The 24,887-nt window shown below is 52.1% G+C and overlaps 9 protein-coding genes across 9 annotated transcripts; 5 read left to right on the forward strand and 4 right to left on the reverse strand.

Annotated features, from left to right (window-relative positions):
• Positions 1-99: 99 nt before the first annotated feature.
• On the reverse strand, positions 100-1,755 carry J4E83_004116 (uncharacterized protein; the record flags this gene model as incomplete). The annotated part of the gene is made up of 1 exon (XM_049331047.1): positions 100-1,755. One exon carries the CDS (start codon positions 1,753-1,755, stop codon positions 100-102), a length of 1,656 nt encoding a protein of 551 aa, XP_049189593.1.
• Positions 1,756-2,060: 305 nt separating this feature from the next.
• Positions 2,061-3,506, forward strand: J4E83_004117 (uncharacterized protein; the record flags this gene model as incomplete). Its single annotated transcript, XM_049331048.1, has 4 exons — positions 2,061-2,097; positions 2,144-2,202; positions 2,252-2,708; positions 2,758-3,506. The coding sequence occupies 4 exons, from the start codon at positions 2,061-2,063 to the stop codon at positions 3,504-3,506; spliced, it is 1,302 nt and encodes a 433-aa protein (XP_049189594.1).
• A 645-nt stretch (positions 3,507-4,151) lies between these two features.
• J4E83_004118 (uncharacterized protein) lies at positions 4,152-7,756 on the forward strand (the record flags this gene model as incomplete). The annotated part of the gene is made up of 5 exons (XM_049331049.1): positions 4,152-5,568; positions 5,616-5,875; positions 5,925-6,734; positions 6,787-7,269; positions 7,331-7,756. The coding sequence occupies 5 exons, from the start codon at positions 4,152-4,154 to the stop codon at positions 7,754-7,756; spliced, it is 3,396 nt and encodes a 1,131-aa protein (XP_049189595.1).
• A 373-nt stretch (positions 7,757-8,129) lies between these two features.
• Positions 8,130-9,102, reverse strand: J4E83_004119 (uncharacterized protein; the record flags this gene model as incomplete). The annotated part of the gene is made up of 3 exons (XM_049331050.1): positions 8,130-8,148; positions 8,485-8,635; positions 8,685-9,102. The coding sequence occupies 3 exons, from the start codon at positions 9,100-9,102 to the stop codon at positions 8,130-8,132; spliced, it is 588 nt and encodes a 195-aa protein (XP_049189596.1).
• A 741-nt stretch (positions 9,103-9,843) lies between these two features.
• J4E83_004120 (uncharacterized protein) lies at positions 9,844-11,058 on the forward strand (the record flags this gene model as incomplete). The annotated part of the gene is made up of 1 exon (XM_049331051.1): positions 9,844-11,058. One exon carries the CDS (start codon positions 9,844-9,846, stop codon positions 11,056-11,058), a length of 1,215 nt encoding a protein of 404 aa, XP_049189597.1.
• Positions 11,059-11,217: 159 nt separating this feature from the next.
• Positions 11,218-12,807, reverse strand: J4E83_004121 (uncharacterized protein; the record flags this gene model as incomplete). Its single annotated transcript, XM_049331052.1, has 2 exons — positions 11,218-12,260; positions 12,330-12,807. 2 exons carry the CDS (start codon positions 12,805-12,807, stop codon positions 11,218-11,220), a joined length of 1,521 nt encoding a protein of 506 aa, XP_049189598.1.
• A 4,846-nt stretch (positions 12,808-17,653) lies between these two features.
• J4E83_004122 (uncharacterized protein) lies at positions 17,654-18,760 on the forward strand (the record flags this gene model as incomplete). The annotated part of the gene is made up of 3 exons (XM_049331053.1): positions 17,654-17,677; positions 17,736-17,846; positions 17,966-18,760. The coding sequence occupies 3 exons, from the start codon at positions 17,654-17,656 to the stop codon at positions 18,758-18,760; spliced, it is 930 nt and encodes a 309-aa protein (XP_049189599.1).
• A 492-nt stretch (positions 18,761-19,252) lies between these two features.
• Positions 19,253-22,104, reverse strand: MSH2 (MutS-like protein; the record flags this gene model as incomplete). Its single annotated transcript, XM_049331054.1, has 2 exons — positions 19,253-21,895; positions 21,949-22,104. The coding sequence occupies 2 exons, from the start codon at positions 22,102-22,104 to the stop codon at positions 19,253-19,255; spliced, it is 2,799 nt and encodes a 932-aa protein (XP_049189600.1).
• Positions 22,105-23,600: 1,496 nt separating this feature from the next.
• J4E83_004124 (uncharacterized protein) lies at positions 23,601-24,629 on the forward strand (the record flags this gene model as incomplete). Its single annotated transcript, XM_049331055.1, has 3 exons — positions 23,601-24,009; positions 24,066-24,284; positions 24,337-24,629. 3 exons carry the CDS (start codon positions 23,601-23,603, stop codon positions 24,627-24,629), a joined length of 921 nt encoding a protein of 306 aa, XP_049189601.1.
• Positions 24,630-24,887: the final 258 nt, after the last annotated feature.

The raw sequence follows: 24,887 nt of genomic DNA on the forward strand, positions 1-24,887 counted from the left end.
AACGAGTTCATCGTAGCAATGCGAGAAAATCAACCAACACGTATGGTCATGACTCGTTTCTTATACACTGTTGTTACACTTGCGCAATTACACATCCTTTTAATTGACTAACAACCCCAGTCTCTTCAGCGTCTCCGTCCTACCCAGGATCACAAAGATGTCGTACAACCGCATGCCCTGCTCCTGCCCCGTCACCGTCTTCCTCAAATAATGATACACATCTTTCGCTCCCTTCTTGCCCTCGGGCCTCCCATCAATCATCTCATGCACCTTCTGCATCAGATTCTCTTTATTCCAATCCTTCTCCTCAATCTGCGCTAACATCTGTGCGCGCATGGGTATATCGGAAGTCGTCGACATGGGCGGCTGCTTATCAAATGGTCGTAGGGGCGTAAAGAAGAAGGAGTTGCGGTACAGGAACTCGTTCGCGTTTGTGTAGTTTTCTGCGTCGGCGATTATGATGGATCGGATGTAGTCTTCGGGGAAGGGGCTTCCGATTATGGACTTCCAGTCTTGGTAGGGCGAATCGGGGGATGTGAGCAGTTTGGAGACGTTGCGGACCATTTCTTCGAGGGCGGGGCCGCCGGTCGAGGCGCGTTGCAGGGCGTGTTTGCGTTGGAGGAATTGCATTTTGCCGAATGTGACGGTCGTGTTGCCTTTTGTGAATTTGAGGCTGAAGTTGTCAATTAGTGTCTTCAAGTCCATGACATCGCTCTTTTCCTTGTGGCTCCATCCAAGTAGCGCGGCGAAGTTGGTGAGGGTCTCGGGGAAGATTTCCATCTCTTTGAAGGCAGTGATGTCGGTGTCGAAGTTTCGCTTGCTGAGTTTGTTGCCGTTCTCGTCGACGAGGAGGCCGACGTGGGCGAACTCTGGGGGTGTCCACCCGAAGGCTTGGTACATGGCGATGTGCTTGGGGGTGCTGGGCATCCATTCGCTTCCTCGGATTACGTGCGTGATCTTCATTAGGTGGTCGTCTACTACGTTCGCGAGATGGTATGTAGGAAGGCCGTCGGATTTGAGCAGAATTGGGTCTTCGTATGCGGATTCGGTAACATGGCCGCGTCTCTTGAGAGGCCTGAAGGTGCCATAGATGCGGTCTTTGTATGTCGGGTACTGGTCTGGGACTTTGAGACGTATGGTGTGCGCCTCGCCCTTGTGCGCTCTTTCGTCACTCTCTTCTTTGGATATCGCGGGTGGGGCGCATGTGCGGTCGTAGTCGGTTGCGATGCCGAGCTTGTGTCTGTGTTCCGCCAACGCGTTCAAGCGCTCAGAGGAACAGAAACAGCGGTATGCATGGCCTGATTCCAGCAGTTGATGCGCATACTCCCTGTATATCGCGCTCCTCTCTGACTGCTTATACGGTCCATATGGGCCCCCAACCTCTGGCCCTTCATCCCATTGCAGTCCTGCCCATCGTAGATCGTCGAATAGTCGCTGCTCGGCGTCGGGTATTGTGCGTTTCTGGTCTGTATCTTCTATGCGGAGTAGGAATTGGCCGCCCGTCCGTTTCGCGAGGAGGTAGTTGAACAGCGCCGTCCGGAGTGACCCAAGATGGAGGTAGCCGGTTGGTGAAGGCGCAAAACGCGTCCGTGCGGGAGATGTTGGTACGGCGGCCTTTGCATCGGCTTTAGCAGTGTTTTCTTTGATGTGGTAGGTATTCGAAGAGATTGGACGTCGCGAAGCGCGCGATAGACGAAGTAGACATGACCGGCACGTGTACTGCGACAGTTGTGGGCGGAGTAAGGAAAACGACATGGCGGTGTTGATGCGACGCAAAGGGTTCGAGTTCGCGGTTGAAAATGACGTGCAGGGATTCGACGTTAGTGGGGGCGGCGCCTGCTAACAATTTGGCCCGCATTACCTGCCTGCGATCGACAAATCTGGAGAAACTTTGTTGCCTTCACTCCCACTGGACGAGGCCCTTTACGTCGCTGTACCTCGCGTTATTCTTGTACATACTTTGGACCAGTTTGTCTTGTTACCACTTGCCCACTCCCGACCCACCAACAACACAAAAGTTTGTACCTCCAGTCTACTACGACACGACTCTCACTAACACGATGCCACCTCCAGTGGATGAAGAAATCGACCTCTACGGTACGTACACTTGTCTGTACATTTGAAGCATTGCTAACGCGAACAGAGGTCCTCGAGATCGAAAAGGGCGCGAGCAAGATCGAGATCAAGAAGGCATACCACAAGGTTCGTCAGCAACAACAACGCAAGGGCGACCCCATTCTGACCCGGATAGGCTGCGCTAGCACATCACCCCGACAAGGTCGCAGAAGATGACCGCGCAGAGGCCGAGACTCGCTTCAAGGCCGCGAAACAAGCCTACGAGATCCTCTCCGACGATGACAAGCGACACATGTACGACACCCACGGCATGGCTGCCTTCGATCCGTCCCGAGGCGGTATGGGCGGCGAAGGCCCGGACATCGACGACATCTTTGCGCAAATGTTCGGCGGAATGGGCGGATTTGGCGGAATGCCTGGAATGGGCGGCATGGGAGGCATGCCCGGCGGACGAAACGTGCCACGGAAAGGACGATCGGTAGAGCAGGAGTATGAGGTCAGCCTGGAGGAGCTGTACAAGGGCAAGACGACCAAGTTCTCCAGCACCAAGAACATCATCTGCAACATGTGCAAGGGCAGCGGAGGAAAGCAGGGCGCTAAGAGCAACTCTTGTGCCGTCTGCAACGGACGCGGTACGTCGCTCTTTCATCTCGCATCATCCAGACATACTGACTATTCTAGGTGCCAAGCAAGTCCTCCGCCAGGTCGGCCCCGGCCTCGTCACCCAAGAGACCGTTCCTTGCGGCAACTGTTCAGGTTCTGGCCAAGTCATTCCCGAGAAGCATCGCTGTAAGAAGTGCAAAGGAAAGAAGGTTGTGGAGACAAGGAACGTCCTCGAACTTTACATTCCCCGCGGTGCGCGACAAGGCGAACGTATCGTACTTGCAGGAGAGGCAGACCAAGTACCCGACCAGGAGCCAGGCGACATCATCTTCACGCTCACAGAGACACCACACGATGTCTTCGAGCGTGCAGGTGCAGATCTGAGGGCTGAGTTGAAGGTCAGCCTGGTAGAAGCTTTGACTGGCTTCAACCGAGTAGTCATCACTCATCTCGACGGACGGGGTCTCAAGCTCAACGTACAACAACCAGACGGCAATGTCCTGAGACCAGGACAAATCCTCAAGATTGAAGGCGAGGGTATGCCTATCAAGCGCAGCGACGCTCGTGGCGATCTATACCTAGTAGTCGACGTCGAATTCCCCGAGGACGGATGGCTGAAGAACGACGCCGCGGTACAGAAGCTCAGGGACGCGCTACCAAAGGACGACAAGCCGGAAGAAAAGCACGAAGAGGTGGAAGAGGTAGACGTCGAATGGGACGCCGACATGGAGGACTACGGCGCCGGCAGCGGAGACCCACGCGCAGGTGGCGCTGAGTGGGAAGACGATGACGAGGAGGCTGAGGGTCCTCAATGTGCGACGCAGTAGAGAGTCGCATGGTATGATTGACGAATGCATGTCTTGGCGTTGGGAGGGCGACGTTCATTCCGTATTTATACACGCGCGGAGCCGTCGCAGTTATAGATTGGCTTGCATGGCTTCTAGGGCTTATTCATTTTCCTACAACATGCGAAAGGCCGATTCTTCAGCTTCCTCTTGACTCTTTCCGTATTTAGCGCTAAAATGAGCAATCAGATCCGGAAGAGCGGTAGACGGAAGGAGCGAATTGTCAACAGGTTCGTGGAATTCCACACCCCTCAGAACGCATTCCAACACCACTCACTGTCTTAGCTAACCGCCGATGTCGCAGTAGAACTGCATACAGGGTGAGCACAATGCTTGCACGCTCAAGGCGCTTATGTCTCATAGCGCGAAGGAAGCCGATTGTGGTGAATGAGACATGCTTGATACATGATTGTAGCACTTCCCAATCACATCGCGAACAACAACAAGCATTTGGCCGATGCTTGAGTCAATAGAGCAAGCAAAACTGACATGGATATATGAACAGCAGCACTCGCTCTATACATGCTTCAATATCGCTCGAGCAAATTAGCCTTGGTCAATCTTCTTCGCCCCAAGCATTCAATAGTTAGAGTTTCTCAGACCAAAGTACAAAGCTCTACCTTCAGCATGGCTCCGAAAAGGAAAGCGACGGCGAAGCCTGAAGACCTACTCCAGCCAGAACAGCTACGACTAATCGAAGATCACATGGACGATGACCCATGCATCTTGTGTGGAGAGCGGCACTCCGAGAAGGATGGCAAAGCGCACGCCTGGCTTTGCCCGAAAATAAACTCCCCGGTATCGTCTATGGCCTGGATCAACAAGAACATCACGCCTCAGAAATGTGTCGCTTACGCGAAAGGTTACATCAAAATACTACAACAGCGCGGTAACATTCCCTCACGTTCTTCCGAACAGCCCAATGCTCCCCCAGAGCAGGAGGTACCTGCCGGCCAGGTTCCAGACTCATCCGAGCCGGCAGAGGAGCAAAGCGGACAAACCCCAGCCCCGACACAAGGCACACAAACCAAGCCCGACATTACCGAGGAAGAGAAGAACGAGGCACTTCGGGCAGTTGATCAGAAGGAGGAAGCTCTGAAAAGGGGCGAGTCAAGAATACTGTCGCAATATCCCCCGCAGAAAGGCTCATGCAGGACTATCACTGATGCTATCAAGACTGAGGTCACGACGAACTTCTTCAAGATTGGCATCGATGAGAAGACGACCTTCTACGAATACCAAATTCTTGATCTTCCTGTCGGACAGAACAAAAAGAAGCTGGAAAAGCTTGTCCGTACCATGATCGATAGTGTGGACATTTTGCGGAACAACAAAGATTCTCTCGCCACGGACAACATATCCACTATCATCTCATGGAAGAAACTGCATGATCAAGAAGACGACAAGAAGTTTACGGGCCCTCACAAGATACCGGACGGATGTCGCGACGGCACCAATGTAGAACGCGAGCTCAAGTTGAAGCTTCTTCGTGAACTCGACTTCAGCAACCTACGAGAGTATGTTGGCGGTCACATGGACAAGCCTCATCTCTGGGACTCTAGCATCGAGGTCAAAGCCCTGAATATTCTAATATCAAAGAGCTTGAACACTGACGAGGTCATACGCATCGGCGCAAACAAGTTCTTCGTCACTGGCAGAAAACAGCATCTCTCACCATCTCTTATGACAATGCAAGGATATTTCTACACCATCAAGCCTCTCCAAGCTGGCATCGTTCTCAATGTCAACCATGGAACCAGTGCTTTCTATCGCTCCCAGACTGTCGACGAGTTCCTCAAAGATACCGAGACCTTTTCCAACGAGAGGACTAGGTGGGCGGCACTCAATGCTCTACGAGTCGAGATTAGATACGGCCGCGGAAAGGACCCGAAAGATCGTCAACGAGACTGGAACGATGTCTCAGGACGAGAAAAGACCGTCTCGGGTACAAGTAGAGAGACTCCCCTCAAAGATCTTAAGTTCGATAAGAAGATGCCCGACGGAAGTACGAAGACAAAAGAAGTACTGAAGTACTTGAAAGAGGGTAAGCTATACCTTTCTACTATTTTGACGGTGTTTTAACCACGTTAGCCTACCCCAAAGAGTTCAAAGGCGAAACAGGCGCCCTTCCCGGTATCAATCTTGGTACTCCAAGCGACAAAGAGTGGTTTGCCGCTGGCAAACTTCAGATTCTTCGCCACCAGATCTATCGTCGCCCTGTCCCTGACCACCTTACCGACACTATGCTCAAGCGAGCGGCCCTGACACCTAAAGAGGGCGTTTCACTGATCGATAACGTCTTCGACTTTCTCAAGATCAAGCAAGCTCTTGGTTCAGACAGCGTAACATTCGTAAGTCAAGAACTAATACGTCCTGCTATCCCGACTAACCTTATTCTAGGCTCATTGTCAACCCCTTACCATCGTTCCCAGACTTCTGAACATCAACAGCACCACTATGCGTTATCCTTCCATCATATACGGTGCTAATAAGAAGAAAGATCTCTACAACGAACACGTGGGTAAAGGCAAATTCGGCGAAACACCCCGCTGGACGTTGAAGGATTGCGAATTTCTTGAGTCCGGCCCTACGGTGAGTGCTGGTGTTCAGGTGTATCTGCTTACCACATCAGAGACCAGTACTCTCCAAGCAACTTTGAAAGAGGTACTGCAACGGTACAATATTGGCGGCAACAACAAGGATAGCAAGTTTTTGGTAACACGACGAGACTTGCTGAACTTCGAATTTGACCAGCTACATCAAGCTCTCCAGTACGTCAAGGAGACATTCAATGAGGGACGCAAGAAGATCGTTGTTCTCTTGCTCCCAAAGCCAGACAGACAGGCCTATCAGTTCTTCAAAGATCTAGCGGACCGCAAATTTGGACTCCACGCGGTGTGCATCACTGAACCCAAAGTCTTCGCAGACGCTGCAAAGGTTGAACAATACCTCGGCAACGTCATGATGAAGGTCAATCTAAAATGCGAAGGCATCAACCACTCAGCTGGTGATAGCGTGGCCAACTTCGAGCAGTCGCTTGAGCATCGATTAAAGGAGACCATGCTTCTTGGCGCTGACGTCACACATCCATCGCTAGTCTCCATCGATGGTTGCCCTTCGATTGCCGCGCTTGTTGGGTCCGTGGACGAATATGGTGGCAAGTTTCTTGGATCCATGCGCCTCCAAAACCCGGATAGAACAGACCGCGAGGTAAGCAAGAGGAATTCTAAACAATTTGTATCGCTTTAGCTAACCCTACCAGATCATCCAAGAGGTCGAATCGATGACAGTGGAGCGTCTACGAGCCTACTACGATTACCCTATCAAGCCCAAGAACGCCCCTATACCCAAACCACGACTGAAGCTACCTACAAAAATGATTTACTACCGAGACGGAGTGAGCGAAGGTCAATTCGGCAAGGTCGTTGAGCAAGAAGTGCGCGCTATCAGGAGCGCTTACGAGAAAGTCAAGAAAGAGAAGAAATGGAAAGGGGACTTGAAACTCACCTCTATCATCGTCACCAAACATCACCACACACGCTTCTATCCCACGAAAGAAGAAGACAAGGAAGGCAAAGGTGGAAACTGCAAGCCAGGTACCGTCGTCGACACATCAGTAACGTCTCCGTACTTCAAGGAGTTCTTCCTCCAGTCTCACAGCGGCCTACAAGGTACCACGAAACCAGCGCACTACTTCGTTATCCAAGACGATGCCGATTGGGACGTGGCAGAACTAGCTACTTTCGTAAGTTATCCACTGCGCACACACACACTGATTTTATAGAATACCCGACTAACACACGCAGACCCACCAACTCTCATACACCTACGTCCGAGCTAGCTGCGGCGTCTCCTACGCCCCACCCGCCTACTACGCCGATCGCCTTTGCGAACGCGGCAGAATCTACCTGCGATCTTTCCTCAACGGCGACACCGACGTAGCTGAAGAGCTCAAAAAGAAGAAGACTGAGATGGAAGATCACAAACGCAGGGTCAGACAGTCGATCTACAAGCCAATCAAAGAACAGACCAAGACGGCCACTGGAGTCTGGCCAGCAAAGACTAGGGGAGAAGAGATCATGGAGCTGTTGCACAAGGACGATGTGGCGAAAAAGTGTAAGGAATGGGCGTTGGAGGAGGCGGCGAAGGTTTGGGGGAAGTGGACTGGGATGGATATGGCGCGGAAGAATCCCTGGAATAAGGCGCTGGATAACACGATGTTTTGGATGTAGGTGGTTGCCAGGTTGATGATGATTGGCACTTTCGGATCGTGCTGACGAGATGGTGGGGTTGGGTAGGCTGCATTTTCCTGTGTCTTGCGTTTGCTTTACTCTGCTTTCTTGTTCTCCTGCGTTTTCGCTTTCGTACATTTCTTCATAATAGACTAGACTAGTTGCATCAACATTACTCTCATATCATCATGTCATTGCTCAAATTCTTGTCGTACCTACTCAAACTGTATCGACAGCATCAACAATTCCTAGATACACATAACGCGTATAAAAAACATTTCCTGCAAAGCCTCATTCCCATCTCTATCCAAGCATGCAAGACCTCGAGCGCATGTGTGAACGACTGGATCACTAGCATGCATCTCACCCCAATCTACTCATCGCCGTTCATCCTGTTCGGGTCAGCAAGTGTTTGAGACCCATACGAGTGCTAGGCTCTTACCTCAAAGTACTGCCTGTCATCAGCAAAAGATACCCGACGTCTCCTTCTCGTATCCGCTGGCGGCTGCCTTACATCAGGCGGAAGGTACTCGTCGCCACGCCACACCCCAGTATTATGTGGTCGATATCTGTCCTCGCGTTCTGACTGCCTGACCTCTTGCAATGGTCGTCTCGTATTGTAAGGCAAAGAATGTGGCTCGAATCGTGATGGTCTCCGATCTAGCAATTCCTCTCTATCCTCAGACCGCGACTGCATGCGATCTCGTGGCCCCTCTCTGTCTTCGTACTGCTGGCGTTGCCGATGAGGCTCTTCGAGATCGGCGATTTTCCTTCGGTCAGCCAGCTCGACCATTCTCTCTGCTTCTCGCGCTGGTATCGGAAGGATAGATCCCCACTCGCCTGCTGCGTCGCAGAAGTTGATGATCTCCTGTCTTTCCGCTGGGTTATGTTAGCCTAGCGGGCTTGTCACATGGGCAAATGTACTTACCGTCGGTCATCTGGCTTGGCCGCTCGGTCTCAGTGCTCCGCCTTGACGGTTGCGCGGACTTATCGGGGTTCATCTGCATGAACCGCATCGGATATTTTGGCTGCTTCTTCATTCGCGATACAATGCTCTGATAATTTGCGAGGTAGTCATCTCTTCGAGCACCTGAGATCTTGGCTAGTTCGTAATCGTTGTGGAAGGGCGAGAGGAAGTTGACGAGCCAGATGATGTCAGCGTCGCGACCGGGATAGTACTCGAGGCTCTCTATCAAGCGCTTTGTGAGTCGTAGGGCAAACAAGCCGATGACGAGGAAGTCTGGAGCAGGCGGTGGTGGAGAAGGGCGAGGTGGTAGTCGCGGCGGTGCGGATGGGCCGCGCACGATGTCTGGAAGGGGCGAGAGGGCGGATCTGGGTTGCTGCATTTTGATGGTGTGTCGATGGAGGACGATAGTCTGGCATTGAAGGTAGCAGTCTAGACTCAGCACATTTGGTCGCGTGCTTGGCGGTAAACGGAAGTCGCGATTCGATGGCGCGGTGACGACTGTGGAAACAAGCGACTCCAATTTCTCGCCAAAATGGTCAAGTTACCGTATCTGCACCTACTGTGCGTTCTGTGAGGTCTTGAGTGTAATTCGTTGCTCTAATGAGCTTACCCAACGCATGTGATCAATCCTCCTACAGACTGGCGTAGATAAGACAGCCCCGACCGGAGATTTGAGACTCAAGCCTGTCTCCAGCCAGTCTCTTAATCGTCAGCGCATGATATCTGATCGTCTTGCACCATATACGAGTTGGCTCTTGGGCTCGATCGTTGATTTGGTACACATTGTCGTGTGCTTGGCAGGCATGTTCCTGGGCAGACCAGAGTGCGCTGAATGACCAATGTTACTCAGACGTGTCTACCCAAGCAAATATCGAGTGATAATATCGCGGCACCACGTTTTGATGCTTCGTAAGACGCTGGTGAAAAATATATGCCCGATGACGTCACGCGTATATTAGCGTGTATGAGTCGAAATGACCATTGGACGATGCGCAGTGACTCCTGCGTACCTTCCCAGATATATAGCACCAAAGTTATACTGGCATTCGTAATGCAGTTGCCTGTCAACTAAGAGAACAATTCAAAGATCAAGATCGACCGTCTACGATTAAGCCGAATCATGGATTACCCATTGATTCCAGGAACTTCAAGAATTCCGTCCAAGGTTCTGGAGCCTATATCAACAGAAGGGCCTCTACCCGAAGAGCTCTTATCGCCGAAATCACCTCTGGTTGACTCAAAGTCCATATTCGCGTTCTGGCATTCTGGCATCCGAACGATCCCACCCGTCCTACTACGCAACGTCCTTGCTTGGTACCGCCGCTTCTCACCACTGGGATGGACCATCTATGTCCTTGACAACGTGCCAAATTCCCCGTTGAATGTAGGCAACTACATTGACACCAAGTCTTCCTCGATTGTACCGGCGGCTTTCACAAACGGCACCCTGGACGGACAGTATGCTGCACAACACACCTCAGATCTCATCCGCTATCCGCTCCTGTTGAAGTACGGTGGTGTGTATCTCGATGTTGGCATCCTTCAATTCGGCGACCTAAATCGTCTCTGGACCGAACACATCACCAACCCAGATTCGCCTTACGACTTCGCCGGCTTCACGCTGGGAGCAGATGAGCCGCAGATCGTGAATTTCTCGCTCATGTGTCGAGCGAACAACCCGCTTGTGCAGCGCGCACATTATATCTTGCTCCAGGTCTGGGAAGGCAAGACCAACACGATCGGCACGCATGCGCATCCAATGGTGTCCCACGTCCCGCTTATGCGTGTGCCACAAGAGGTTGTTGTAGAAGAGGAAGGACAGGAGAAAATGGTGATCAATGACGAGGCCATGACGGACTACGCGATTCAGATCCAATGCATGGGAGCAGCACAAGGCTGGGTGGATGAAGAAGATGGATGGGACGGGCCGAAGTATGTCAGAGAGAAGTGCTGGCTGCTCAGCATGATGGACGGGGCCTTTGCGCACGAGCAGATGACTGGATGGAGTGGTCAGCGGCAATTTGATCTTTTAAGTCTTCGGTTACCCAAGGAGCGCGAGATTGAGACAGACGATCAAGCACTTGCGAGGCGTATCGTGGAGAAGGTAGTGGCGGATAGCTGGTGTTTGAAGCTTGGGCACGGGTTCTCGGCGAAGCTGTTCGGAGGCGACACTCTCGGTATGCTGTGGAGAAAACATCGTGGCAGCGACTGTGCCAATATGACGTACGCGGGCTGGTTGAGGTGGGCAGAAGTGAGCTATTGTCGCGACAGCGATGTGGTACCTATGAAGGTTCCCGTTTATGAGCCGACTAGGAAAGCGAAGCTTTTGTCATGAGAGAACGAAAGGCATGATGGAATGATAAGGGCGACTTGGGCGAACAATGGACTGCTCGAGATAGCGCCCAGAAATTTAGTGCAGAACTATGTATGTCATTACGCAGCCGAAGCGGATCTGCCCGCCTCCCGTCCCCTTTTCTCACGCTCACGCGCACGATCAATGCCATCCCCTCCCTTCAGGCTTTCGGAAACTTGCGTATCGACTCGCAGACATCTCATGCACAGGTGTAACTTCATGCGCCATCATCTCTGACGGCTGCCGCGATACTGGTTCAATTGTTTGCCCATCGATCTCGCTGACAGCAGGGTTCTTGGCTCGGCGGTTCCGCCTAAACAGCAGGAAGCCCATGGCTCCAAGCAGCGCCAGTCCAGCAACACCTCCAACAACACCACCTGCAATCGCACCTTTGTTGGTTGATTTCTTTTCGACTATCGGAGTTGGGCTCGCGGGCGTGATGTTGGTAGGTGTGCAGACAGTGGTAGGGTTTGGCGACACGTTTTCCGCATTGGCTGCGACAGCTGGCGCAAGTTGGAACTCGTTTTTCGCGTAATCTACTAAAAGATAGTTGAAGGTCAAGAAGAGCCCTCCCAAGGTACTATCGACATCACTTGGATCATCTTGTCGCGTATCCGACACGAACGCTTCGAGTGTGCTGTCGTTGGTGATGGCATACCGGCCGTACTCGTCAGATCCGCGTAGTGGCGCGAACAGTTCCTTGTTAGGTATCCTGGACTGATAGCCGCCTGCCAATGTTAGAACAAGATCGCCGCCGGGACGATTGGAGACGTTGTACTGCATCTTCCCCGGATATGCGGTCTCATTCTGATCAGTAGAGTTTCCGAAGGCTTGCGCAATTGCTGGCGGAAAGACGAAGCGCTGCGTCGATGGCTCAATGCAAGCAATCAGCCCATCGGTTCCGTCTGGTATGAGCGGTATATCCTGATACGTCAGGTTTGTGACCGTTACCTGTAGAGGGCAGGCCCGCATGAGGTTCCATTCGCCGATCGGGAAAGTGGTGAAGTTGGATGCAGGGTCTACCCGCGCGCGATCATATCCTCCCACAACGAGCAAACCGTCATGTGGATCGATACCCCTGCTACCACTCCAAAGACCGAATACCTGAGATGGCGCGACACCACCAGCGACTGCAGCGCGGAGGAAGGAGGAGTTGGTTCCGAGAGGTAGACCAGATTGCACACCTGCTATCAGTCAGCTTCATTCATAGCTCGACAGCCCGCATTGGACGAGACGCATCGAGGGATCCTCACCTCCCCAGACTTCACTATCCATGACCAATGGAAAGCCGTCGACATCGCCATTCTCCTGAAACGCGACATCATCGTTGAAGTAGACGTATGCACCGGTACTGTCTTCAGCGTCGACTTGGCTGCCATTCCACTGGCTCTTGATCGAAACCGCATACGATGTCGACTTTGGCGCATCGAAAGCACCACCTAGACCACCGATGCAGCTATCGTTGCTCGCAGATCCGCAATTGATAACATTGTTGATCCGCGTGTTGTTGAGCGTAGTCGACGGCCTGAAAGCGAAGATCTGGTGCGGACTTCCGATACCAAGTTCAATCCCACGCGCGACACCGAGACCGTCCTGTGTGACGGTGATGTTGGACCAGGTGAGTGTCAGAGGCGGGATGTCGCATTGCGCTGCTATCAGGCGAGGCTGGAAGAAGACGAGGGCAGCAAGGCTGAGAGTGAAGCTACTTTTCATGCGCCATGATGGAGCCATGGCATTGAAGCGGGCTGAAGCATGTGCGGGAGAAATGACTCGTCTCACAGGAGCTTCAAGTTCAAGTCGGTGAGCAGAGAAGAGGGGGTAAGCAGACAAAGGAACCAGCGCGCGCGATGTAAGCAAGGCGCAAGTTGTGCTTCATGAGACAGACGCCCAAAGAGATTTCTTGTACTGTCATGCATCGTGATAGCAGCAGTTTTCCTGATTGGAGTTACATTCTAGTGGCGCAACCTATTGGGCGTGGGTAGCTGCATTGTCAGCTTGAAACGTCGGTCAATGTGCCTGCTTGCATGCCGATCACATCTATCATACCAGGGACCTCGAGTGCTAGTCGATATGCGTCGAAACCTGGATTTTCTGTTGTTGGGTGTGTGCACCGCTTTTGGACGAGGCGGAGGGTGCATGAAACCACCCCGCTTTGTGCTTCTACATCATACATAACGCCCACATGTCTACTACAAATGGGCCACCCCAAGGGAACATTAAGATATCTAGATGCGTTCAGCCGGCAGGCGGTGCCTACTGCATTCAGCATATTCTTCGAGCATCGATACACATAAGGCCGTATCTGTCAGGCGATTCTATCATGTAGCGGCATGTTTCTGATCATATGCACCAGCTGCGTTATCACGAAATAGACGTCACCTGAGTTGATAGACTGGCAATAAACAAAAGGCTGACTACATTCGTTTAGCAGCTTTGTGTGTTCCAGTCGATACGCTGAACCCCTATAGAGCCTGCATAGGATGCTGCTATAGTTTGCTCGATCGTCCTCGGAGGGTTCGATGAGCGTCAGTGGGTGGCTCCATACCCGAAAGATACTGGTGATGCGGAGGTGGAGGAGGTGGTGGTGGTGGCGGTGGAGGTAACGAAAGCAGTTGCGCATAGGGAAACTGCGGGGGAGGCGGAGGAGGCGGTGGTGGGTAACTGGATACATCGTGAATAGCCTTCTGCAGCCGTACAAGAGCCCTCTTCTCCCCTTCTCCATACATGACCGGCAACTGGACGTCGAACATGCCAAACAGACAATAAGCTGCGTCTTCTTCGCGTTTGGTTTGACGGCCTTTTGTCCAGGACATTCGCTCGCTAACGCTGTATGAGAGGAAAGACCTTTTCTTCCAAAAGATCTCGATGGGTATACCTGTAGCAAGATTGATCTGATGTGAAAGAGAGCCTTTGTTACCGAGCACGTTCCCATCGGCAGAAAAGAAGTCGACAGATATAGGGGCAAGCAACTCCTGTAAAGTCCAGCCGCGAGTGAACCATCTACTTTTATGGAAATCAGACTTCCAGTGTTGGTTAGCTAGTCCATTTCGTGTTGACCATACATCAGCCAAATATGCGTAACAAATACTAAACGACACAACGCTCATTAGTCTCGTGCTGGGATGATACGTAGGTGGAGAAAATGGCAGCTTAGTACTTACTGTGCACCTCGATACCATCGAAACATTGAGGTTATAGCCTCTGACAGCTCCGCGCTGCTTGCCTTGTCGATGCAGCAAGAATCGACCCAGAAGTGATCCAGACCATCAAGCGACGCCTGCTTGCCGCAAAAATGCAGCTTCTTATACCCAATTTTCAGCGTCGCTTTGCCTTCAACCAGGTCCTTGTACGTGACCTCCTCGCTGTCAGCTCCCCAGGTGTGCGAGAGGATCGCGTATGGAGGCATGTCTTTTTTAAAGTATTCGACAAGGCTGAATGTGTCATCAGGCTCTATGCGCAAGAGCCGCATGGTTGGCTTGAGTCAGAAGTTTGGAGAATTGCTACTTCGTAAATATGAGAGTATCTTGAAGTTCGGTTTTCATGGCGCGTCAGAGTTCTGAAGGCTACAGGATATACACACGGCGCGGATGTGTCCAAGGTTGCGCATATGCATGATTGCGCCACCACAAAAAGGCGGAAGCAGATTGCCTTCCATCATTGCTCCGTCGGCGATGCATCAACAAGACAGTAGCTTGAGCTGATTTTAGATCGAGAGATTAACATTGGCTTCTTGTTTGTATGTAAATGAAACTAGCGATGGATCGTTTTGTAGGATCGGGATGCTGAGTTCGAGATAACCTGGGGGCGTTTCTGAGCGTTGCTGGTGGTGATGAGATGAGCCCGTGCCACCGAGGAGAATCCTTGCCCGATCCACGTCAACACCAAACGTCCAACTACATAGGTATCGGCAGGCACACCAAGAATCCCGCCGATGTGCGATACCAAATTGCCACTCAATCACCCACCAATCCCGCCCGCTGAACAGGCTCATGATCTTGGCATTCTGGAAAGTAAGATGCAACCAAGTCGAAGAGACCAGATGACGTCATCGTAGGTGCTTCGCCAATTCACAACGCATGGATTTCGTTTATCTTCATTGCATCCAAACAAGCAATGACTATCAATAGCGCTCAAAGCTCGATCGAATCTCAACTTCCCTATTAAGGCTAATTCTCCATCTATATTCATGCTGAAGCTCAGAAGGCGAAACGGCACGAGGCATCTGCCCAGGTTTGCGCTCTGGCAAAGACCGATCGGGCTTGAAACCACCTGCATTACCCCAAAGGCATCGCAAAGTCGAGACTTCATACTCGTATGCGGTGGACATAAGTGCGAAGTATGCAACAAGCTTTCTGAAACTCTTGACCAGCTGCGAGCAGGCGCGGAGAGTCGATGTCCTTTATCTGTTGTGCGGCTGGCTTGTGTAGAGTGGGCTCTAGCACGATCATGTCTAGATGCCGCCAGGTGCGATACTCAATACAGCGGGCCATTTCAATTGATGATTTTCGCAGACTCGGTGGCGCTTTACGTGGAACTTTTCGATCTCTGCGGTACGTGAGTTGACAGCTGTCAAAGGGTGCTCACTAACTCCCCCAGCGACTTCCCCGGCATCAGGAAAATTAATGCCAAGCTCGACTGGCCCAGACAATACTTTCTCAGCCATTGGAAGTTGGCTGAAAGACTGCTTAAAGAGTCACGATGGATGCGCCAAATCAGTTTCCAGCGCACATCTCAGCGGCCAGACAGGTGCAAGATTTCTAAAAATCGAAGAAGATCGGCTACTCCTTGTACAAAATACAAGCCCTGCGCACTATGTTTGTCTGAGTCACTGCTGGGGAGGTGGCGAGGGTGTACTCCCGACAACAGACTCTAACTTCATTGAACACTCGAATGAAGGGATTCCCATGGGTAGCCTCCCAGCGACCTTCAAAGATGCCGTTACTATTTGCCGACTCCTCCAGGTTTCTTACTTATGGATCGACAGTCTATGTATCATTCAAGATAACGACGAAGACTGGCGTAGTCAGTCTGCGACCATGGCGGACATTTATGCGAACGCGTTCCTCACGGTTGCCGCATCGGATTCTGAGACCGCTACAAAGGGTTTCTTCCGAACTGCTGATCCCAACTTTCGAGGTGAGCCACTTCCAGGCCACTCAGGAGTGTACGTACGGCTATCAAACGACGCGAACGTTACGTGGCCGCTCTTAAAACGAGCATGGGTGTTCCAAGAGCTTGTGCTATCTCCCCGCGTGGTACATTTTGGTCCCAACGAGGTTGTATGGCAATGTCGACGCGCAGTCAAGTCCCAAGGTCGAAAGCTAGAGAAGGTTATATCAGCATCGATCCACGATCTGAATATGATAAGTTGCGCGACGGAGGCCCTTCAGTCCAACACTCCGGATCTTACAGACATGTGGCATGAGATGGTGAGGTTGTACAGTCAACGTAGACTGACCTACAGTAACGATCGTCTGCCAGCAATCGCCGCAATTGCCAGGACAATGGAGTCATTAAGACCAGGCGATGATTACATTGCTGGTCTATGGCGATCAACCCTTTGTTTCGATATGCTATGGCGCACTTGTTTCGAGCGAGCCGAATGGACTGAGGGTCTGCTAGCGGCAGTCAAACAGCGTATGGCTGGGAATACACCTACTTGGTCGTGGGCATCCACAAGCACAGGTGTTGAATGGGCCAAAGCCGACATAGTCCTTTCCAATGTTGAGATCCTTGATGTCCGGTACGCAGTGCATGGGCCGACCGTCTCTGGTGAAATCACTGAAGCTGCGATCACTTTACGCTGCTCTTTGATCGACTTTTGGAATATCCGACACCGATTGAGCGTCTCAACCTCGCTTGAAGAGGCGATACATGAAAAGCTTTCACCGGGACCAAGTGAAATGATACGTGGCGACTGCCACTGGGACGAGGTGGGACTAGCTCGCTGGCACGACACCCAAGCTCGGCTCTGCCTACTATTTCTCGCTCTAAAAGAAGGGCCATCCTCGCTCGGCGATCATCAGTGCGCGCTGATCGTAATGGAGACAGATCATCCAGGTCACTTCGTTCGTCTTGGTATGGTCGGTGTGCATTACGCTGGGTGGTGGGCCATCGATTACCGACCAAGAGATACCGAGTACGTGGAACGCTACCATATCGACGGGCTTACAGAGCAGTACAATACTCGCTTTAAGGAGATGCTTGAAGAGATGGACACAAAGATTGTGACGCTGATCTGATCTTACCATGGGTACCAGGGTGGAGGTAATATGCGAGGTGCTGCTTTTCGAGACAACGGGTCCCGGTGTGTATGATGAAGATATACATAGAGTCTGAGTGACAATCGGTGCTTCGAATAGACCATCTCTTTTTGAGCGAGACGTCATCAGCCCAGTGCACCGCCACAACCCAAGCCGCTGAACCCCACCAAGCCATCCCTACGCCTGCGCGTGTCCCGCCTCCACGTCCCAGCCCAACCACTAGCTCCAGCCAACACCAGACGCCGACACGACAATCAACAACGCCGTAATCGCAATTACCATACGTGTTCAGAGATTATCGCCGACCAGACAAGATGGCGCCTTCAGTCTCATTAGTCGTACGTTCCATGGCGACACTGGACACGGCTGTCGCGACTGCCAGCTAATGCGGGGCAGAACAAGCTCAAGGTACAGCTCAAGCTGTCAATATCGCGACTGCGCATGGTCCAGCAGAAAGACAGCGCCAAAGTCAAACAGCAGAGGAGAGAGATGGCGCAACTGATCGAGGTACGTCGCCAGCTCATTACAGGCAATTGTCGCATCGCCTCGCCCAGGCGCAAGGCAACCGCGCGTATCCAGACATCACCGCGTTGCCCTCTACATACCCAGAACTGACGTCTATGTAGGTCGGCAAAGTACAGTCAGCGCGCATACGCGTCGAAAACATAATCCGCACCGACATCACGACCGAACTGCACGAGATCCTCGAACTCTACTGCGAACTCCTCCTCGCGCGCTCCCAACTCCTCGAATCGCAAGTCTCCTCTTCAAACACCACCTCCGCATCCACCTCCACCCTCCTCGACCCCGCGCTAGAAGAAGCCGTCCGCAGCATAATATACGCCGCGCCGCGAACCGAGATCAAGGAACTGCATACCGTGAGGGCGCTGTTGGTGGACAAGTTCGGGAAGGATGTCGCAGTCGCTAGTATGGAAGGCGAGGGTGTTGCGGAACGGGTCATGAAGAAGTTGAAGGTCGAGACACCGAAGGAAGAGCTGGTCGAGGCGTACATGACGGAGATTGCGAGATTCTACGGCGTACCATACGGCACAGCCAAGAGCGAAGACGAAGACGAAGACGACGACGACGAGCCATCAGGTGGCGTAGCGGAGAAAGCAGACGCCGATCTCGAAGACCCTATATCGAATGACGACAGCACGAGCAAAAAGGCAGAAGAGCGGGAAGCGCTAGCGAAAGCGTCCACACCCAAAAAGCTGGGCCCGCAAAGTCCGCTGAGAGTTGTTCCGCCCAGCCCCAGTACGGATAACGTAGCGCCGAGGTTGAAGTTACCGGGCAGTGCGGCGGCGAAAGTAGCGAAGAGCGAGGCGAATACGAAGAAGCCGGCGAAGAAGGAGGATGGGCTGGGCAAGATTCCTGATGTGGATGAGCTTTCGAGAAGGTTTGCCGAGTTGAAGAGGTGATGCGGTGAGAATGAGGGCCTGATTGTTTGGCCTGGAATACAGTGGACTTCCTATCTAAGGCTTCCACATCAAGGACGAGTCTGGTAGGAGGGAGTACCCAGACCGCGCACGAATCATGTTAAGAGTAAGACTCTTGGCACAGTACCAAGGGGATGAGCTAAAACTTAAGGGATGGCGGACGATAGTAATGGTCGTGATTAAGTCTCCTACTCCTCAAGATAGCCAGCTGCTGAGCTGCGCGCAATGCTATCGATGCAAACTGCTCTCCTGTTCTCTACAAACCTCTCATATGGTATCACATTGTACGGCTTCCCATGTTGGACTCTCAGACATCTTCAATCGCTACACTAAAAACCATGTAATGTGTGGTATGTGTGAATTACTGGTATCATGCTAATACGCTCACGAATCTGACTAAAGCTACGACAGGCCTCTTGTCCGAGTACAGAGTTTTGCTACATCCCGAAACGCCATTGCCTTGCCTACTCAAAATCACAAGGCCTGAATGCCCTTGAAGAACCCATTAGCCATAAGCTCCGGGTTCCCCTTGACCAGCTCCCTCATCCTCTCCACTTGTTGTTTCTTCGTGAGGCCCTTGCTCTCTACCTCTTCCTTCCACTTCACCAACACCTCTTTGAGCATCCGGCTTCCATCCTCTACCTCCTCTTTACTGGCTTGAACGTAACCCTCTTCGTGCTTTCCAGCAAAGTCTTCCAGTTCGTCGGCCTTTCGCTTTGCCATCTTGATGACTTTCTGTGGGAAACGAACGAGCTCAGCGACGTGGATACCGAAGGACTGGTCGGAGAAACCGGGTTCGACTTTGTATAGAAGGGTGACCTCGCGTTTCTTTTGCACGGCGGCGGCGTCCATGTCTGCGTCACCGTCAGCGTCGGGTGCAGGAGCACTACCTTCAGAGATGTGTGCCACGACGTGTAGATTCTGGACTTGTGGGTATGTGTCTACCAGCGCAGTCAACTCGTGGAAATGCGTAGCGAACAGCGCGAAAGCGCCAATCTCCTTGACGATGTATTCAGAGATGGCCCATGCGAGACCGAACCCATCGTATGTACTCGTGCCACGACCGAGCTCGTCGATGATGATTAGGGATTCTTTCGTCGCGGACTTGAGAATGTTTGCTGTCTCCAACATCTCTGCCATGAAAGTCGACACGCCCTTGATCTGACTGTCACTTGCGCCTACACGTGCTAGAATGCAGTCGAAGATCGTGAGCTCGGCTTCTGAGCAAGGGACGAAACAGCCAATTTGTGCCATGAGGGCAATGACACCAATTTGGCGAATGTATGTGGATTTACCACCCATGTTGGGACCGGTAATGATGAGGAACTCGCTCGAGTCGCGGACGAGAGAGACGTCGTTTGTGATGAAGGATATATCGTCTTGCATCTCCATGCAAGGGTGTCGCGCCTCTTTGAGGACGGTGTTACCGGTGCCGCGCGCGTGCATGGTTGGTCGAGTGTAGGAGGTGGGTGCGTGGACGGAGACATGGGCGAAGGAAACGATGACATCGAGATGTGCGAGGACGGCGGCGAGCTTCTCGACCACAGGGACGTAGGACGATGCTACTGAGACGACTTCGTTGACGAGGCCGGATTGGGTGCGGTTGTAATTCTCAGAAAGCTGATCGAACTCTCGTCGCTTTTCTTGTAGTGTGTTGGTGGTGAAGTAGACTCCGTTCTTCTGTGTTGAGATCTCTTGATACTGCTTCTTTTGCCTGATACATCCTGCTTCGTTGCGGGTTAGTCGGAAGCACCAGCCATTGACTTTGTGGTTTTCTAGGAACAGCTTCTTCTCGGTATCTTGGTTGAGGTCATCGCCCACACGCATGTGCTCTGACTCCATGTCACGCTTGAGCTTGTCCAGGCGCTTTCGGATAGTCTTCAACGACTCATCAAACTCAGGCTTGATGATGAACTCGTGGTTGTCGAGCGCTTCGAGATCCACCGTCGTCTCTACCATATCCTGCAGACCTGCAAATGCCGTTGTGTATTGGCGGAGCTTATCCGTGTACTCCGCATCAAGCGGCTCCTTGTACTGCTCGTCCATGACCGCCTCGAGGGAGCTGAGGAAGCCCGGCAATCGGATGACCACTTGATATGCGCGCACGACGTCTTCCAGGTTTGCGACTTTGCGTTGGAACTTCTTCGCTAGACGATACAAATCCGGTATTGACCGTAGATGCTCTTCTTGCATTGTCTGCCTTAGCTCGGTATCGTTGACGAAGGCTTCCACCAATTGCTGCCGTCGTTGAATCTCCTCGACGTTCATGAGCGGCTGCTTGAGCCATTGTGCTAACAGTCGGCTACCGGTGGGTGTCTTGCAGTGGTTGAGCAGTCCATACAAGCTCATGTTCTTGGCGCCGTCTCGTGGTCCCGGCATGAGGTTGAGTGCCTTCAGCGCGGCAGCGTCGAGCTTCATGTATTGCGAGAGGTCGTGTTGGTAGAGCTGGTACTGTCCAAAGTTCGACGAGTCTGACATGACCCCTAGATACCGGATTAGGCATGCAGCTGAGCCCATAGCTAGCTTCAGATCTGTCAATGGCAGCGAGTCGGCTGCTCGCTCATCCTTGAGTAACCGCGGCAGATCCTGCTCGATGTCTTTTGTGCCAAAGTCTGCGTGCGATCGCTCTGCCACAGCGCACCCGCAGTTGTCGGCAATCGTCCGAAGCTTGCCCAGCTCCACATCCTTCTTGGTAGAGTCGACTTGTATCAGGCACTCCTTGACGCCGAGCTGGATGAGCAGCGATTCGAAGTTTGAGTAGAGGTCGTTATCGAGGAATTCTGTAACACCGAGCTCCCGTACGCTTGCATCTGCAAAGCATACACCCACATTGCGTGCTTCCGAGGCCTTTGCGGACACCTTGACCGCTAATATGATGGGCGCATTCTCGATCTGACCTCCCAATTCGTCTTCCAGGTCTTGCAGGTTGCCGGGTGAGGCCTGCTTGACCACCTTCCAATCCATGCGCTTGCCAGTTGATTGCCATATCTCGATACGTTTGCTGAGTCTGAAGAGTGCGTCGCGGAGGAAGTTGCGGAATACGGTGATGGTCATGGTAACGGATTCGAGGCCGGGTTCCCGTCCCAGCTTGCGGATGACGGCTGTGGTTTTGTATACCTGATAGCATGTCAATACCTTAGCCATACGCCAATGAGCTCGTTCGTGCTTACTGTGTTTGCGATGAACTTTGCATCTTCGCCGTGGGCGCTGTAGTAGTCGCCGCGGTCGAAGATGCGCACCGTCTCATCGTCCTTCTCAGGCAAGTTGCGGAAGAACTTGCAGAAACCCGACTCATCCTCCTCCTTGATTTCCGGTCGGGATGCCATGTTGATATGCGGTAGGAAGACAATTGCGGGGTGGGACGACAGAGGAAAGAAGGGAAAAGTTGGCGATGATTGGGCGCGCTTGCCGTTAATTGACTGAGCGCGTCGACGCGTCCAGTTCACGCTAGTCTTATCGATAACACTAAGCTCCTCGAGGACACACGGGGCCGTCATCATCAACCCTCCGCAAAATGCCCGCGAATGCCAGATTCATCTCCGATTTTGAGGCTCGTCGTCGCTCATCATAATCACGATCACTTTAGCTACGATCTACTCGCTTTGGAGCCGTCTCCAACCATTTGAATGCGCTTTCCCTGCCCCGATACCCTGTGCAACTGCAAGATCGATCAATTTGGTACACGAAGAGCCTTGGAAGAGGAAACCCGCAGCGATCCTCAAGCTACGACGGCTACAACAGTGCGTAAGGTAAGGAGATGGGTCGAGAAGGCGGGCATCTACATTAGCAGACTTCGGGCTTTCAAGATAGAGTGCGAATCGATCCCAAGGCTTCACGCTTCGAAGCCACTACGGTCGGGATCGTCTCCCAGAAGCTTCTTTCTAATCTTGGGCACAGAATCATATCGCCCTCGGCGACTATGCCAAATCAGATACACCACCCGCATGACAGCTGCGAAAGCGCGAGATGTCGAAGGAAACGAGCTCTATGCCACGTGTAAGATTGTTGTATACACACACTACACACGTTACGCAGTCAGTACACCGAGATCGGTGTATTATGGCTATACAGGCGCTCTACGACAGCGGTATGGAAGGTCGCCCGAAAAGAGCATGATGCCCAACCTTGTGTTGTGCCTGCGCAGCCACTCCTTTCTTTCACATGCGGAGTGTATGCGGAGTGTGTGCGGGGCCCCAAAGTTGAACACGATTACTCACACACTCACATCACCGTTATATCGTCTGTCGGGTGCAGTCGTAGTGTTGCGGCTCTTTCTCGTGCGTCGTTGCGCCCAGACACCTTGGCGACAAACTTCTCGGTCTCATTGACGCTGGTTGAACCGCCAAGGTCTTGGATTGAGCCGCAAGCCTGCGGTACCGCATTCCCTATTTGGCAGTTTTTGTCATCTTTGTGATAAGCAAGGTGTTTGCGCGCCAAAATTGGACGACTTTGTATCCGTAGGTGTTTCGGTCCTCGGTGATGTTGTGGAGATCGCGCGGATGGTTTTCGGGATGGGTGGTTGTAAGGAGTCACACTTGACTTCCTGTATTTAATTTGATGGATACTTCCGTCGCTTCATCGGTGCTGAAACTCTGATTACTCGCCTCCGGTTCCGCTGCTCAACGTTGTTGTGAGTCCCGTTACGAATCACCTCAGCCACGACATCAACATGGCCCACAGATCAACATCACCAAGACATGTACTGCCTCATAACCTCTTGCCAATGCATGTCCAATCGAACCCCTCCTCCGGGACAGCAACACCTATTAATGCAGTCCCGACAACTCTTCCATCGATACCAAGTCAACACCGGGCTCACAACATGCACCAACCAACCAACAATGCCTATACTCCTCAGGATTCTTTCGAGATAGTCTCGCGCATGGGCGTCAAGAAGGCGTATATGCGTGTCGACAAGAGCTTCCTCAGTGCCTGCTCCGCTGGCATGATCTTGTCTTTCGCATGCGCAACGCTCATCTCGACCAACACCTCGCCATGGTACCAGGAGAACGCTCCGGGTCTGATCAAGACAATCGCCGCGCTTGTATTCCCGTACGGTCTAGTTATAGTACAGATGACTGGCAGCGACCTGTGTACTGGCAGCTTCATGTACACGACCGTTGCTGCGTTACATCGACGACTCAGCATCTGGCGGATGTTGAGGCATTGGGTGGTAACCTTTTTTGGGAATCTCGCAGGAAGTTTGTTCGTGTGTTGTGTGATCGTCGGATGTAAGTCTCTGATGGCAGCAACGACCTGGAAGTTTGAAGCTGACCCGTTGTAATAGATGGTGGACTGTTCGACGGAAAGCTATATCGAGAAGAGTCGCTGCACTTCGCTTACAATAAGCAAGTCGAGCCAGAATGGTACCAAATCTTTCTCAAAGGCATCGGCGCCAACTGGTTGGTCTGCCTGGCCTGCTTTCTCGGATGTTCGGGTCGTGACTATGTTTCCAAGGTAGTGGGGATATGGTGGCCAACATTCGCGTTTGTATCGCTAGGCTTCGGTAAGTACCACACGTTCGTGTTAACGCCTACAGTTAGCTGACATTGCATCAGATCACGTCGTCGCCAACATGTTCTTGATACCCAATGCCATCTTCCATGGCTCACCAGACATTACCATCGGCATGTATGTTTGGAAAGGTATCGCTCCTGCACTACTTGGCAACATCGTCGGCGGCGGCTTCTTTGTTGGGGTCCTCTATTGGTATTTGCACCTGCAGGGTCACGACGACACCACCATCGACGGCCAGCGATACGAGTCGATGACGAGGAGCCAGCAGGACTTGACAGAGTGGATAAGGTTGAAGGAGAAAAGGGGTGTGACAGAAAGCCAAGAGCAGGTTTGAACGAATCGGTGGTTTGGTTGCAGAAGATTGCCCGCGCTTGCGATGCGGTTCGAGTTCCACATAGCCAAGCGGGTGACGTCAAGGATAGCACGCACCAAACACTAACTTTTTAAGATTCTAGAACCCTAACTTTTTACTAATATTTTTGCACTAATTAATCTATAGTAGTAGCCTCTAACTACTTTAGCTAACTAAATATTTACGCTTACGCGTAAATAGTTTAAAATAGCTAATATAGCTATACTTAAGAGTTTACTA

The sequence above is a fragment of the Alternaria metachromatica genome (genome assembly GCF_023757995.1).
Source record: "Alternaria metachromatica strain BMP 0045 chromosome Unknown scaffold_7, whole genome shotgun sequence".
NCBI lineage: Eukaryota > Fungi > Ascomycota > Dothideomycetes > Pleosporales > Pleosporaceae > Alternaria > Alternaria metachromatica.